General features: G+C 36.4%; 1 protein-coding gene across 1 annotated transcript in view; it reads right to left on the reverse strand.

Moving 5' to 3' along the window:
• The window catches only part of DPP10 (dipeptidyl peptidase like 10), an 822,212-nt gene that overhangs the window by 174,847 nt on the left and 630,384 nt on the right, over positions 1-16,981 (reverse strand). Inside the window, exons 6-7 of the mRNA XM_055397567.2 lie at positions 3,412-3,464; positions 3,230-3,311 (exon numbers count right to left, since the gene is read on the reverse strand). Of these exons, the coding sequence (XP_055253542.1) occupies positions 3,230-3,311; positions 3,412-3,464 (135 nt within the window). The remainder of the gene's footprint in view (positions 1-3,229; positions 3,312-3,411; positions 3,465-16,981) is intronic.

Below are 16,981 nucleotides of genomic sequence, written 5' to 3' on the forward strand. Positions count from 1 at the left end.
TAATAAAATAAAAAGTATAGAAATTGGAATGAAGAAGCAATAATGTCATTATTAACAAAAAAATATGACAGCCTGGAAACACTTGGTACTGGTGAGAATATGGAACAAAGAGAATTCTCACACTGTTGCTAGTAGGCACATAAACACACAAAAAATTTAGAAATCAGTTTGGCCATGTGTACTGCTTTTGACCAGTGCGTTCTCTTGGCAAAACTCTATTAGCCTTTGCTCTGCTTCATTCCGTACTCCAAGGGCAAATTTGCTGTTACTCCAGGTATTTCTTGACTTCCTACTTTTGAATTCCAGTCCCCTATCATGAAAAGGACATCTTTTTTGGGTGGTAGTTCTAAAAGGTCTTATAGGTGTTCACGAACTGTTCAACTTTGGCTTCTTCAGCCGAACCCAAGAGAAGACTCTACACATGGACATCAACAGATGGTCAAAAGCGAAATCAGATTGATTATATTCTTTGCAGCCAAAAATGGAGAAGCTCTATACAGTTAGCAAAAACAAGAACGGGAGCTGACTGTGGCTCAGATCATGAACTCCTTATTGCCAAATTCAGACTTAAATTGAAGAAAGTAGGGAAAACCTATAGACCATTCAGATATGACCTAAATCAAATCCTTTATGATTATACAGTGGAAGTAGGAAATAGATTTAAGGGACTTGACTACCTGATGAACTATGGATGAAGGTTCGAGACACTGTACAGGAGACAGGGACCAAGACCATCCCCATGGAAAAGAAATGCAAAAAAGCAAAATGGCTGCCTGGGGAGCCCTTACAAATAGCTGTGAAAAGAAGAGAAGCGAAAAGCAAAGGAGAAAAGGAAAGATATAAGCATCTGAATGCAGAGTTCCGAAGAATAACAAGAGATAAGAAATCAGTGATCAATACAAAGAAATAGAGGAAAACAACAGAATAGGAAACACTAGAGATCTCTTCAAGAAAATTAGAGATACCAAGGGAACACTTCATGCAAAGATGGGCTCGACAAAGGACAGAAATGGTGTGGACCTAACAGAAGCAGAAGATATTATGAAGAGGTGGCAAGAATACACAGAAGAACTGTACAAAAAAGATCTTCATGACCAAGATAATCACGATGGTGTGATCATTCACCTAGAGCCAGACGTCTTGGAATGTGAAGTCAAGTGGGCCTTAGAAAGCATCACTACGAACAAAGCTAGTGGAGGTGATGGAATTCCAGTTGAGCTATTTCAAATACTGATAGATGATGCTGTGAAAGTGCCGCACTCAATATGCCAGCAAATTTGGAAAACTCACCAGTGGCCACAGGACTGGAAAAGGTCAGATTCCATTCCAATTCCAAAGAAAGGCAATGCCAAAGAATGCTCAAACTACCGCACAATTGCACTCATCTCACACGCTAGTAAAGTCATGCTCAAAATTCTCCAAGCCAGGCTTCAGCAATATGTGAACCGTGAACTTCCAGATGTTCAAGCTGGTTTTAGAAAAGGCAGAGGAACCAGAGATCAAATTGCCAACATCCACTGGATCATGGAAAAAGCAAGAGAGTTCCAGAAAAATATCTATTTCTGCTTTATTGACTATGGCAAAGCCTTTGACAGTGTGGATCACAACAAATTGTGGAAAATTCTGAAAGAGATGCGAATACCAGACTACCTGACCTGCCTCTTGAGAAACCTATATGCAGGTCAGGAAGCAACAGTTAGAACTGGACCTGGAACAACAGACTGGTTCCAAATAGGAAAAGGAGTTCGTCAAGAATGTATATTGTCAACCTGCTTATTTAACTTATATGCAGAGTACATCATGAGAAATGCTGAGCTGGACGAAACACAAGCTGGAATAAGATTGCTGGGAGAAATATCAATAACCTCAGATATGCAGATGATACCACCCTTATGGCAGAAAGTGAAGAGGAACTAAAAAGCCTGTTGATGAAAGTGAAAGAGGAGAGTGAAAAAGTTGGCTTGAAGCTCAACATTCAGAAAACTAAGATCATGGCATCTGATCCCATCACTTCATGGAAAATTGATGGAAATACAGTGGAAACAGTGTCAGACTTTATTTTGGGGGGCTCCAAAATCACTGCGGATGCTGATTGCAGCCATGAAATTAAAAGACGCTTACTCCTTGGAAGGAAAGTTATGACCAACCTAGACAGCATATTAAAAAACAGACATTACTTTGCCAACAAAGGTCAGTCTAGTCAAGGCTATGGTTTTTCCAGTGGTCATGTATGGATGTGAGAGTTGGACTGTGAAGAAAGCTGAGTGTAGAAGAATTGATGCTTTTGACTGGTGGTGTTGGAGAAGACTCTTGAGAGTCCCTTGGACTGCAGGGAGATCCAACAAGTCCATCCTAAAGGAGATCACTCCTGGGTGTTCTTTGGAAGGACTGATGTTAACGCTGAAAGTCTAATACTTTGGCCACCTTATGCGAAGAGTTGACTCATTGGAAACGACTGTGATGCTGGGAGGGATTGGGGGTAGGAGGAGAAGGGGATGACAGAGAATGAGATGGCTGGATGGCATCACCGACTCGATGGACATGAGTTTGAGTGAACTCCGGGAGTTGGTGATGGACAGGGAGGTTTGGCGTGCTGTGACTAATGGGGTCACAAACAGTGGGACATGACTGAGTGACTGAACTGACTGACTGACTGACTACTTTTGATCATGTTCAAGCCATGCAAACAAGCAATACCACTTCCTGAGCAGTCTGCCCTTAAAGTCTATATCCAGGCCTGCATGAGACCTGTACAAGAATATTATGAAGCTCAAACTGCTTTTACATCAATCATTCTCTTTTTGAACTTGTGATAATTTCAAAATTGTGTCAAATTATGACGATGAAAAAAACCTCTTAAGAGAACACTGTCAAGTGTAGAGTTCTATCTTAAAGTTTTGCGCTGAACAGTTTTTTAAGAATAAATAAAACAGTATGTAACCGGAATTTTGCAGAACTTGCCTTCATATTCTTGGATCTCTTCTGGGTTTCATTATCAACTAGCAGTTTAATCACATTTACTCTATAAATTTTTACTATTTAACTAATTGACAACATAATATTGGTACTGTTTGATATATTCTTAAATTGGAGTATTAGATAAAAGATATTAAAGTAAATGGAAAACATCCGTATAATAGGGCAACTTTTATGAGACAGTAACTTCTATAAGCATTTTCCATAGGGCCCTGGCTGACAGTGTTTGGTGCATATTAATGCCTGTACTTACCAGCTGCTGCCCTTGGACACCCCAGGCGGCATACTGCAGGATAGAGTCCTCTACTTCTGGAGGATTTAACTCCCAAACTTCCCTTGAAAAAAGGTAAATATTTTTATATGAACAAATTGACACCTACACCTACAGTTCAGTTGGACAGTTGCTCATGGAAACCAGATGATAAAAGAACTTACCTAGTGTGTATATTGTAGATCACATACGAAGCAATATACGAATAATGAAAAATCTGAAACAAAAAGAAGAGTTATAGTTCGAGTAAAGGCTCTATTTTAATGAGTATATATATGTTTTTTACTAAATTCTGGAAATGCAAAATTGGTTTTAGAGAGAATTCAAACTGTGATTCTTCATTACCTATAAAATAAAGTTCAAATTTTATTCAAGTTTGAATATTGAAACATTGATACTCCAATGTTTTGGTATTTGTGTTCTGCACGGTTTTCCACTCTTATCATCCACTATTTCTCTTCACCTAGTCTATACTTCAGCTATATTAAATAAATTCTGTCTGTATATCCTGAATGTCTCTCTCTTTTTTTAATTATTTTTTTTAGGATATCCTAACTTCACTCAGATGAGAAATTTTCCTTCTTCCATTACAGCCTATCTATCTAGAGAATTTCTCTTTCTAAAAATTTACTTTTGACTCTTAGGACATTTCACACCCTGTAGCACAAATTAGATGAGATTTTAAGTGCTTGTTTCCTTTTCCCACTGGAATCGGGTCCAGGTATGTACTACCTTGGCATCCTCCATATTACCTTATACGGTATCATGTTTGCTACAACATGCAATCAATATTTGTTGAATACTGATTCTTATGGGGAAAAATCTCTTGCAAATGGAAGTGCTTGTGGAGACAAAATGGGATAATATCCCAAGCACTTCACAGAAATATCTGAAAACTATATGTTAAATAATTGATTGCAAGTATGTATCTTCAAGAGACATCTTGTATCATCTTATAAAGAGTCCTGTTTCTTTCTAAAGGGCATCCTCCAAAGGATCACAGCTTCCGTGTGGAGGTGACTTTAAGGACCACAGTGGATGATGCAAAGATATCCTTAAATTTTGCCTCTTACTAATTAAAGATGATAAAATAATGGAATACAGAGAAAATGAGGAAAATCGTAAAAGAGGTTAGGTAGAGAGACAATAAGTATGTGACATTTTAATGACATTATATTTTTTCAAGCTTGTGGATCTAGTGAAGAAACTCTTTTCCACTTAACTATATTGTTATATTATTATTTACAGGATTCATAGAGCTTATATTGATACTTTCATTTTTCAGCATGTAGTTATAAAGATTTCTCTTATCCTATAGTCGATGTACATTGCACAGATATAATATTGTCAATTAAAACTCCTTAGAAGTCAAATTATTATTTCTTCTCACTGCAATGATAACTTCAATTAAACATGATTGGCCACATATTTGGTAAATAAATACTAGTGTTCAGTCTGTGCATTGAAATTACTATCCTCCTACAATTTGTTATATTATTGTGTTTCATAATGAAGTGTTTCCTCCATTTCTTTTGGAATAACTATTAAATGAGATCACCTTTACTATAGCGTTATAGAAGTGAAAAATATTTTTCCTGGTGTCTATTTTGGTATTCATATTGTGTTCTATAAAATTTCATATTTGACTGCAAATTTTAAATCTTGAATTTACTACTATAGCTGACAAAGAGGTGAGAACTGTGACCACTTCTACATTTTGTTTTCCCATCTCAGAAAGTTCTGTTGCCAAAGTAAACTGCCAAGTCATTAAGTGGTCTTCAAATCAGACAAATGTTTCAATGATGTTATGGGTAGATACAAACTATTCATTCCATCTGTTAAATCTTAGTAACACACTCTCCTATGAATTCTGGATACATATCCCTCTTGACAAAGAGTTCCTGTTCACTACTGTTTTAGTCAAAGCAAGTCAAAATAATCACTGACACAAAACTGGATGAATATAACCATTGAATGTTGGTCTCTATCATGTTTATATGATGTAGAGCTATAGAGATTATAGGCTTTTCTCACTGTATGAATCCTAAGAACTTAGATGTCTTTCCAATGATGGGATTTAGAGAGAAAAATATATAAACTCACTTTCTGCTTTGTAGTTCTTAGCCTGATACAGCATTTGTTTCTCTCAGCTGGTATGTTGAAATGGAAGATCACAATAAAGAATTTAACCCTCACAGGTGCAAAGACTAACTAGCATTTGCCAGAGGAATGAGGATCAGAGGATGAAGAAAACAGGTGAAAGGGCTTAAAAGGTACAAACAACAAGTTATAAAATAAATAAGTCACAAGGATGTAATGTATACCACAGAGAATATAGTTTAAAATATTGTATATGCATAAACTGTATAAATATTGAATCACTATGTTGTACACCTCAAAGTGAAAGTCACTCAGTCGTGTCTGGCTCTTTACAACTGCATGGATTAGACAGCCCCTGGAATTCTCCATGGATTATACAGGACAAAATACTGGAATGGGTAGACTTTTCCCTTCGCCAGGGGATCTTCCCAACCCAGGGATCAAACCCAGGTCTCCCACATTGCAGGTGGATTCTTCATCAACTGAGCCACAAGGGAAGCTCTGTACACCTGAAGCTAATATAATATTGCAAGTGAACTATACTTTAATTAAAAACAAAGTTAACCCTACCTAACCTGCAAACACATAGAAAACATATCATAGAGACCCTCATCTATAGGTTCCCTACAAAGCCAACAGTTTGCAGTTTACAGGTAATTAGGTCCTAACCCTTTTCTCCTGGCTTAGAACTCTTTCCACTAAATCCACTATCCTTGATGTGTATGTGTATGTGTGTGTGTGTGTGTGTGTGTGTGCACGTACTCACAGAAGATCTCAAATACTTCTTGTTTTGTAATTTTCCATAACTAAATTGCATTGTATGTCCACCATAGAATATAAAGTACAAGGTAGGGTTAGAGATAGACATTTCTTTATGTTTATTTGCATAGTGTTGCAGAGATTTTGAAAGGGGGAATTTTCAAGAAGAAATGAACTTGGTTTTATTGAACATCTATATTAAGTCACATTGGAATAAATTCAATCTGTGCTAATCTGCATCTCTCTCCTTGAATGGCATTTCTATTTCTTTTTTTTTATTTATTTTAATTGGAGGCTAATTACTTTATAATATAGGAATCAGCCATGGGTGTACATACGTTCCCCATCCTGAACCCCCTTTCCACCTCCTTCCCCATCCCATCCCTCAGGGTCATCCCTGTGCACCGGCCCAGAGCACCCTGTCTCATGCATTGAACCTGGACTGGTGATCTATTTCACATATGGTAATATACATGTTTCAATGATATTCTCTCAAATCATCCCACCCTCAGCTTCTCCCAGAGTCCAAAAGTCTGTTCTTTATATCTGTGTCTCTTTTGCTGTCTCGCATACAGGATTATTGTTACCATCTTTCTAAATTCCATATATATGCATTATTATACTGTATTGGTGTTTTCCTTTCTGACTTACTTCACTCTGTTTAATAGACTCCAGTTTCATCCACCTCATTGGAACTGATTCAAATTCATTCTTTTTAATAGCTGAGTAATATTCCATTGTGTATATGTACCACGGCTTTCTTATCCGTTCATCTGCCAATGGACATCTAGGTTGCTTCCATGTCCTACCTATTGTAAACAGTGCTGCGATGAATATTGGGGTACATGTGTCTCTTTCAATTCTGGTTTCCTCAGTTTGTATGCCCAGCAGTGGGATTGCTGGGTCATATAGCAGTTCCATTTCCAGTTTTTTCTATTATTTTTTAACATTCTTCACTTCCTTCTATCATCTATATATCTTCTACATTGGCTCCGTAGGTCTTGTTTTATAATGAGAAGATAAAATTGGAGTCTGTAAGGTTAAAAACAGTCTTTTTACTGTAATTATTGGCTGCTGTAAAATGAGGGCCAAATTGCACATCTGATAAGATCCATGGGGACAAAGAAATTTCATGGTCAAAAATTACATATTCATCTCTGCAAGTGATGTTGAACTGATTGTTACAAAGTATGAATAGTTATGCAAAGGTAATAAGTGTGAGGCAAAATAGAGATATACTATGTAAAAATTTGATCAACTTTATACTCCTGGAAGCTGGACCTGACATGATATTCACTCTCCTGATAGCAAAAGGTATTGGGAGGTACAAAAAATATCATAGGATCCCACAAACCAATCCGATACCAATCATCTCTACATTGCTTTAGGAACTTATACAAGACTACTAAATGTCAATCATCATGAATGCTATAATTGATTATCATTATTTGCTGTTATGATCTATCAGTCACCATGAACATTGAATTAGCAAATACTGAATGATTTATCCTAGGAGAAATGCAGGATTAGGTTCCTATGAGCCTCTGGTTACATTTTCATCAACCAATCAATACATAACATTTTTTTAATGTGTTTCTTTTTAACTTGAAAAAGCTGCATCTGTCACTGAATATTGTTCATTCAGCATTGAGCTCACGGCCAACGATATTACAACTCATGTCTGAATGAAGCTTACCTAACTCACGTTCAGTTCAGTTCAGTCACTAGGTCATGTTCGATCTTTGCGACCCCATGGACTGCAGCATGCCAGGCCTCCCTGTCCCCAACCAACTCCCAGAGTTTACCCAAACTCATCTCCACTGAGTAGGTGATGCATCTAACCATTTCGTCCTCTGTCATCCCCTTCTCCTCCCACCTGCAATCTTTCCCAGCATCAGGCTATTTCCCAATGAGTCAACTCTTTGCATCAGGTGGCCAAAGGATTGGAGTTTCAGCTTCAACATTAGTCCTTCCAATGAATATTGAGGATTGATTTCCATTAGAATTTGGATGTCCTTGCAGTCCAGGGGACTCTCAAGAATCTTCTCCAGCACCACAGTTCAAAAGCATCAGTTCTTCGGTGCTCAACTTTATAGTCCAACTCTCATCCATACATGACTATTGGAAAAACCATAGCCTTGACTAGATGGACCTTTGTTGGCAAAGTAATGTCTCTGCTTTTTAATATGCTGTCCTGACTGGTCATAGCTTTTCTTCCAAGGAGCAAGCATCTTTTAATCCATTGGCTGCAGTCCCCATCTGCAGGGATTTTGGAGCCCCCCAAAATAAAGTCAGGGCACTGTTTCCATTGTTTCCCCATCTATTTGCCATGAAGTGATGGGACCAGATTCCATGATCTTAGTTTTCTGAATGTTGAGCTTTAAGCCAACCTTTTCACTCTCCTCTTTCACTCTCATCAAGAGGCTCTTTAGTTCTTCTTCACTTTCTCCTATAAGGGTGGTATCATCTGCATATCTGAGGTTATTGATATTTCTCCCAGCAATCTTGATTTCAGCTTGTGCTTCATCCAGCCCACCATTTCTCATGATGTACTCTGCATATAAGTTAAATAAGCAGGGTGACAATATACAGCCTTGGCGTACTCCTTTTCCTATTTGGAAAAAGTCTGTTCCATGTCCAGTTCTAACTGTTGCTTCCTGACCTGCATACAGGTTTCTCAAGAGGCAGGTCAGGTGTTCTGGTATTCCCATCTCTTTCAGAATTTTCCACAGTTTATTGTGATCCACACAGTCAAAGGCTTTGGTGTAGTCAATAAAGCAGAAATAGATATTTTTCTGGAACTCTCTTGCTTTTTCGATGATCCAGAGGATGTTGGCAATTTGATATCTGGTCCCTCTGCCTTTTCTAAAACCAGCTTGAACATCTGGAGTTCATGGTTCACATATTGCTGAAGCCTGGCTTGGAGAATTTTGAGCATGGCTTTAGTAGCGTGTGAGATGAGTATAAATTGTGCGGTAGTTTGAGTATTCTTTGGCATTGCCTTTCTTTGGAATTGGAATGAAAACTGACCTTTTCCAGTCCTGTGGCCACCCTGAGTTTTCCAAATTTGCTGGCATATTGAGTGCAGCCCTTTCACAGCATCATCTTTCAGGATTTGAAATAGCTCAACTGAAATTCCATCACCTCCACTAGCTTTGTTTGTAGTGATGCTTTCTAAGGCCGACTTGACTTCACATTCCAGGATATCTGGCTCTAGGTGAGTGATCACACCATTGTGATCATCTGGGGTCATGAAGATCTTTTTTGTACAGTCCTAACTCATGTAATTTTTCTTTAAAATGCATCATAGCCTACTGGCACCTGGTAACACTGGAGTGCACTTCAGTTCTATGATTGGGAGCTGTTTAAACAGCAAAATCATGAGAAAAAAACACAAACACATGGAAAAAATAGCCCTAAAAGACCCTCAAAAGGACACTAATTTACAGTATTAAAGCTGGAAAACCAAGGTATTGCATCATCTTCTTTGATCTCACCTGGGAAAGTGCACATCAGGCATCACAAATGTTCTGCTGTTCGGCACTTGTCTTGAATGACTGAGAATGTGCAGCAAGTATGGATCCTGAAGTTACAAACTGAATTTAGAAAATAGACATATTTGCAATTCCAGAATCCTTAAATATAGAAGACCAACTATACACATAACATAGATATAGCATGAGATATTACTGGAAGAAATAAGGAAAATTAGCAGTCATATTTAAGGCCTGCCAGAACACAAAATGGCTTCCCAGGTGGCTCAATGAGTGAAGAATCTGCCTGCAATGCAGGAGTAATGGGTTTGATCCCTGAGTTAGGAAGATGCCCTGGAGAAGGAAATGACAACCCACTTCAATATTCTGGCCTGGAAAATACTATGGACAAAGAAGCCTGGAGGGCTATAGTTCATAGGGGTGCAAAGAGTCAGATGTGACTGAAGCAACTGAGCACTCATGCATGCAGAATACAATAAATGTATAAAAGTTATCCAGGGTAGTGTTCATGCTCTACATGAAGCAAATGAAAACTAGCTACATCCATTCAGTTATCTAATGTCTAGTACACAATCTCTTTGACACAGTTTTGCACTTGGTAGCATTTTAAAAAATGATTATGGTGATAAAAGCCATTTTTAAAAAGAATGAAATACAAAAGAGTATTAGTTGATGATTTTTATTTACTCCTATAATTGTCTGTCAGTTTACAAGCATGTGTTAAATACTAAGTATATGCAGGCACATAAGTCAAGTACCAGGCCAAATGTGAAAACTATCATAAACATGACCCCTGCCCACAACTCATTCATTTGGGGTGACAAAGTTAGGAAACATATTAGCATAAGGGGATCTAGTTGCAGGTCTTTGTTAAATCAGGACTTGCAAATTATAAACCATAAGCTTTCCAAAAAGCAATTAGTAATCTGTTTCAAGATGCGATCAAAGAGAAGATAACGGCTGAGTTAGACACAGAAGGACTCATATAATTATTGACTTGAGCACTTACTATATATTGGACACTGCCAAGCACTGTACATATATTATTTATGTTTAAATCAACCTCAGGAAGTAGAAAGTGTAATTCATAATTCATATGACAGGCTCTGGAAGCATTGAAAGTTTAAGTAAGAGACAGAGCCACAATTTGCACCTACATCTGTCCGATTACAACCCGTATTATGACTTAATCTCTCTGTACACTCTCTCAGGGACCTGGGACAGGAAGCATGACTCCAGCTTTGCAAAAGATTTATTTCTGAAAGACCTTTTAAGGCACCACCCAAAGATTTATGGACAAGAGTAGGCATGAATTAATTGTGATTATCACAGTTAAGAGGGATTTCATTGAAAGATGATTTAATATATCTGATTAAAAATGTAAATCCCCTTCTCCTTTAGCTGTTTTTCAGGTTTTTTTCTTGGAATATCAGTTATTAATTAATACATCTATGGGGATTCATGTTAAAGAGAGCTACATTTATAAGAAAAAAGAACAGGGTGCTTTAGTAATTTATGCTTAAGCAGAAGCTTAAATCTCTAGGTACCAAACCTCTGCACCGCAGTTAAACTGCTGAACTGGAATAAATAGCATGCATTTTCATGGCCTTGAGAATATTTAAAATAGGACTATGGATTTGACATTAAATCAGACAGGAAAACTAAAGTGTGAGGAATTAGGTCTCTGAATAAATAATATTAATACTTGTGAAAAATGGCAGTGAGAGAAAAGACAATGTAGGCAACAAAGTGTTTTCTCTTGGAAATAAGTGGTATGATGATGCCAAGTTTGTTCTAGGATAATGGGCTAGTACCTTTTGCGATAAGCTGGCGTGCTGTGATTCATGGGGTCGCAGAGTCGGACACGAACTGAGCGACTGAACTGAACTGAACTGAACTGAAGGAGTGGCTTTGTTATTAGCAGTTTTATCTTTATTTTTCAATGAAGAACTAGATCATCAGGTAGGAAACTAGTGTAGTAAACAGGGTTCACAAAATTACAAGATGCAATTCTACAAAAGTTCTTTTAAGACACTGTATTAAAAACAACAAAAAAACAACTTTGTGAACATTGTGAACAGCAAGTACTGGTAGAAAGAGAAAATACATATGGGAAGGTATTAAAGGTACAAGTAATATTTGTCATAGTTTAGTCTCCTTTCCTTAGTCTTTAAAATTGACATGAATACTCTGTGAAAGTGAAAGTTGCCCAGTTGTCCTGCTCTTTGTGACCCCATGGACTGTAGCCTGCCAGGCTCCTCTATTCATGGAATTCTCCAGGCCATAATACTGGAGTGGATAGCCAGTTCTCTTCTCCAGGGGATGTTCCAAAGCCAGGGATTGAATCCAGGTCTTCCTCATCACTGGCAGATTCTTTACCATCTGAGCAATCAGGGAAGCCCATATACCACAGGGAACTCTACTCAATAATCTGTAATGACCTATATTGGAAAAAGACTCTAAAAAAAGAGTGGATATATGTATATGCACAACTGATTCATTTTGCTGTATAGCAGAAACTAACAACACTGTAAATAAACTATATGCCAATAAAAATTAATTTTAAATAACTATGTGTGTTGATAAGATCATTACTGACAGGTTTTACCACCTATGTCAGTGTTTCTTGGGATGAGCACACCCTAGATTTCCCTACTTTGAGATTTTCACTGATATCATTACCCTTGATCCTCAATCTGAAAGTGGATAAAAATGTTTTCTGGGATTCACAGGTGGCTCAGTGGTTAAATAATCCACCGGTGAATACAGAAGATGCACGTTTAATCCCTGTGTCCGGTAGATTCCCTGGAAGAGGAAATGGCAACCCTCTCCAGTATCCGTGCCTAGAGAATTATATGGACAGAGGAGCCTGGTGGGCTACATTCCATGGGGTCACAGAGAATTGGACATGACTGAGCATGCACATGTGAAAAAAACCAAAACAATTTCTTTTTTTTTCTGTGTTTTATCTTTTCAGAAATTTAAAGAATCCTGTATACAAGAAAAAAGAAAAACAACAAAAACTCCTCCTCCTCTGAGATAAACAACAAGTAAAACCATGATTGGAACCAAAATCTTATACATTCCACACAGACAAGCACGTTTTAAAGTGTTACCACATAAAAGAAACATGTAAGATTCTTTCATTGTATCACCTTTACCTAAGTGGCAGACAGTAAAATATTCAAGAGGGTGACACTAACATAAATGATGCTAGAGAAGATGAAGTTTAGATGCTGCTTAAATTCAGCATTAATTTTGGCAAAATTTATATAAAATAAATAAAAATAAATTTTCTAATTAAAAAAGGCAGTTTCTCACAACCTAATTTAGTCATTGTTAGCCTAAAGGCATCATGTTGTCATCATCATGTAGAATATATAGCAATATTTTGACTCTTTCTTGTTTTATTTGAGTCTAGTAGGCTTCCCATTAGAGAAGATAGGACACTGGGGTTTTCTTTAGTATTTATAGTGTCAGCGTACTATGAAAATGGACAACCTAATAAAAATACCTAGATAATTAATTTGATTACTAAGAGTGAATTAAATTTTCCTTGGTGACTCAGATAGTAAAGAATCTGCCTGCAATGCAGGAGACCAAGGTTGGATCCCTGGGTAGGGGTGATCTCCTGGAGAAGGGGGTGGCAACCCACTTGCCTGGAGAATATTGACTCCAGGCAATATTCTTGCCTGGAGAATACCATGGACAAAAAAGCCTAGAGTTATAGTTCATAGGGATGAAAAGAGTCGAATATGACTGAAGCAACTGAGCACTCATGCACGCAGAACACAATAAATGTATAAAAGTTATCCAGGGTAGAGTTCATATGAAAACTAGCTACAAAACTAGCTAATATTCCAGTATTCTTGCCTGGAGTATCCCATGGACAGCGTAGCCTGGCAGGCTATAGTCCATGGGGTTGCAAAAAATCAGACATATGAGTGACTGACCCTTTCAATTTCAAACATGATTTCATCTAAAATATTTATTTTAGATAAGAAAATGGATGGCTAATGACTCAAGTCTTTAAAGCAGACACACACACAAAAATAACCTGGGCATCATTTTTCAATTTCATATAGGTCTGTTGTGCCCAGGATATAAACCTATGGTTGCAAAGTAACAGCAACCAGCACAAAAAGAATATATTTCATTACACAACAAGATTGTTGAGTGAGAGAAAGAAACCATTTTCTGATATATTTCCTGTTAAAAACATTAACTATTCATCATAACAATAAGTCCTTGAATTACACTTATAATTTTATTCATGAGTTGTCTATAATACAAAATTTCATTTCAAAGAAGCTCCCTGGCATCAGTTGTTAAATTATTCATATCTAACAGGTAATTTCACCATAATATACTGCTGACTAAAGTACCAACCTCATTGACAGTGCCACCTTTTGTAATAAAATATTTTCATATACCAGACCTTTCTATATTAATTCATGTGAATAAACTACTTTCAAACCACCTGACATTATACTATTTCCTGTGTCCCAATATTAAACACATCTGGTTTGATAACCTGAATGGCACTTAAGGGTCAATTGCTGACACATAGTGCAAGCAGGTTTTCAAATTGTATTGTAAAATGCAAAATTAAATATCATCTGAATACCCATATGCTAGATTTCTCTCAAGCATGCCAATGAAGAAATAAATATATTGCAGCAGGACTCTGGGAAGGCCTGATGTGCTGCAGTCCATGAGGTTGCAGAGAGTCAGACACAACTTGGCAACTGAACAACAACAACAACGCAAGAGACAAAAATCTCAAGCTGTTTCCACTTACTCCTGCTGCTTGAAAAACAAGGGTTAAAATAATTGAGTCAACAATACTTGGAGGTATTTGCAGGCCCTTGTTGACTGAACCAAGTATGCAGCATAAGAAATTAGTAATTTAATTTCCAGCAACTTGATGAAAAAGTCCTTTCTTTATTTCAATGGAATAAAGTCCTAGCTTGTGTTTACTTGAACAGGTTATTTAAATCTTTTGCTTTATTCACTAGGAAAATGAGGAAAGCAAAACATATCCAATTGTTTCCTTATAAAGAATATATGACAAATTATAAGGAAACTATTTAGGTATCACATGAGACTAAAACAAAACTCACATCAAATCAGGAAAACTCAAAATTAATGCAATTGAAATTTTAAAATTTAAGAAACCTCTCACTAACAGGAAAGGAAAACAACCATAAAATTAATTGTATGTAATTCATACTAGTTACTTTATATAACACCATAACCCCATAAATAATTGATTCATTTGTTTTGAATAATTGATAAAATATAAAATAAAAAATTAAAAACATAATTTTAAAGAATACATTATGATTTATGCAAGTGTTTACATGTTAACAGCTCTTTAGATGATCAAATTTTTCACATGAACAAAATATTGAAATTATTTTCATTGGATATTTACACATATTCTTAGGATACATGACCCAAAGTAAAATTTGTAGGTCAGAAGATTTGCACATTTTATATTTTGCTTCATATTACCAAGTCATTTTCTAGAAAGATTAGAAATAATTTATAATGCTATGTGTTTTACAATCATAATAGCTTATCTTTAATACCACAATAAAATAATATTGTCCATTGTGCTGATTTACATTGTTTGAATGGCAAAAATGAAAACAAACATCATTATTAAACTTGCAGCTAGATTGTGATTAAGCCTGACTAGCTTGTCATATTGCTTTGTATTTTTCTTAAAGATTTGTATTTATTCATTTGTGACTCACCTATCATTGTCTTTTCAGAGAGATTGTTGGTCTTATCCTTGTTGATATCTAAAAGCTCTTTCTATATTACAAATTGCAAATATATTTTCATGCATGCAATAAATATTTTACCCAACTAAAGTTTGCCTTTTCTCTTTGTCTATGTGTATTTTCTAAGTGAGGTGAAGTGAAGACGCTCAATCGTGTCCGACTCTTTGCTACCTCATGGACTGTAGCCTATCAGGATCCTCTGTCTATGCGATTTTCCAGGTAAGAATACCGGAGTGGGTTGCCATTTCTTTCTCCACGGGATCTTCCCAACTTAGGGACTGAACCTGGGTCTCCCACATTGTGGGCAGACGCTTTACCATCTGAGCCACCGGGGAAGCCCTGGTTATTTTCTACAGAGAAATGTTAAATCTCTGTGTGATTATTTCTAAAAGCTATTTACTATTTCAGATACTAGTCATATGCCAAGAGACGCTTCATTACCTCAACACTATAGACTTTATACAGTTATTTTTCTAGTACTTCTAAAATCCATGATATCTTCTATCCACCTAAAATTATTTTTGGTTTAAAGGGTGAAATATAAATTCAGTTGCTTTCCTTCCCCCAGTAACCAGGCTGTTCTATAGTAAAACTGATTTGTAATTTATCATTTTACTTAATGTACATCCTAAATCCCTTCTATAACTTTGATCTTTTTTTCTGACTAGAATCACTACAATTTTAAAATACATTTTAACATCCGAGAAAGTGAATTCATTTCATCTTTTTTGTGACATACATACACTCTAAATCTTGCCTGTTTAAGTGCAGGTGTTAATCTGCTGATTAAATTCCAGTTAAACTCCTGATTAAATTCCAGTTAAACCAAGAATAGGATTAATTGTTGTCAAATGAAATGTTATTGTTTATTACTTTCAAAAAACTTGAGTATATTTCTTAAAATATACTTTTATTGGTCATGAGCATAATTTACTTGTTCCTGTTTTAATTTAATATCTTCTATCATCATACGCTTGCAGAGTATTATAATATGAAGACTGGGGGTTGGGTGTAAAAGTTTGTAGATTGTTTGGTTCAACATTTACTGTGAAAACTTGAACAAATGACATAACTTTGTCTTTTCATAGTGATAAAAACATCTTCAAGAAGAATCAATGATTTCTTAAGAATGGGATACAGGATAGAAAGCCCAGAAATAATCCCTCATGCCAATGATCAATTAGTCTATAACAAAGGAGGCAAGAATATACAATGGAGAAAAGACAGTCTCTTAATAAGTGGTGCTAGAAAAACTGGAGAGCTACATGCAAGAGAATGAAATTAGAATATTCTCTAACACCATGCACAAAAATAAAGTCAAAACGAAACAAAGACCTAAATGAAAGGCCACACACTATAAACTCTTAAAGGAACACAAAAGTAGAACACTCTTTGGCATAAATCACAGCACTATTTTTTTGGATCCTTCTCCTAAAGAAATGAGAATAAAAACCAAAATAAACAAATGGGACCTAATTAAACTGAAAGGTTTTTGCACAGCCAAAGAAACCATAAACAATGCAAAAAGACAGCCCTCATAATGGGAGAAAATATTTGTAAATATATTCACTGCAAGGCTTTAACCTCCA

This window comes from Moschus berezovskii, chromosome 2, assembly GCF_049115385.1.
Source record: "Moschus berezovskii isolate FMDL1 chromosome 2, NW_MosBer_1.0, whole genome shotgun sequence".
Classification (NCBI taxonomy): domain Eukaryota; kingdom Metazoa; phylum Chordata; class Mammalia; order Artiodactyla; family Moschidae; genus Moschus; species Moschus berezovskii.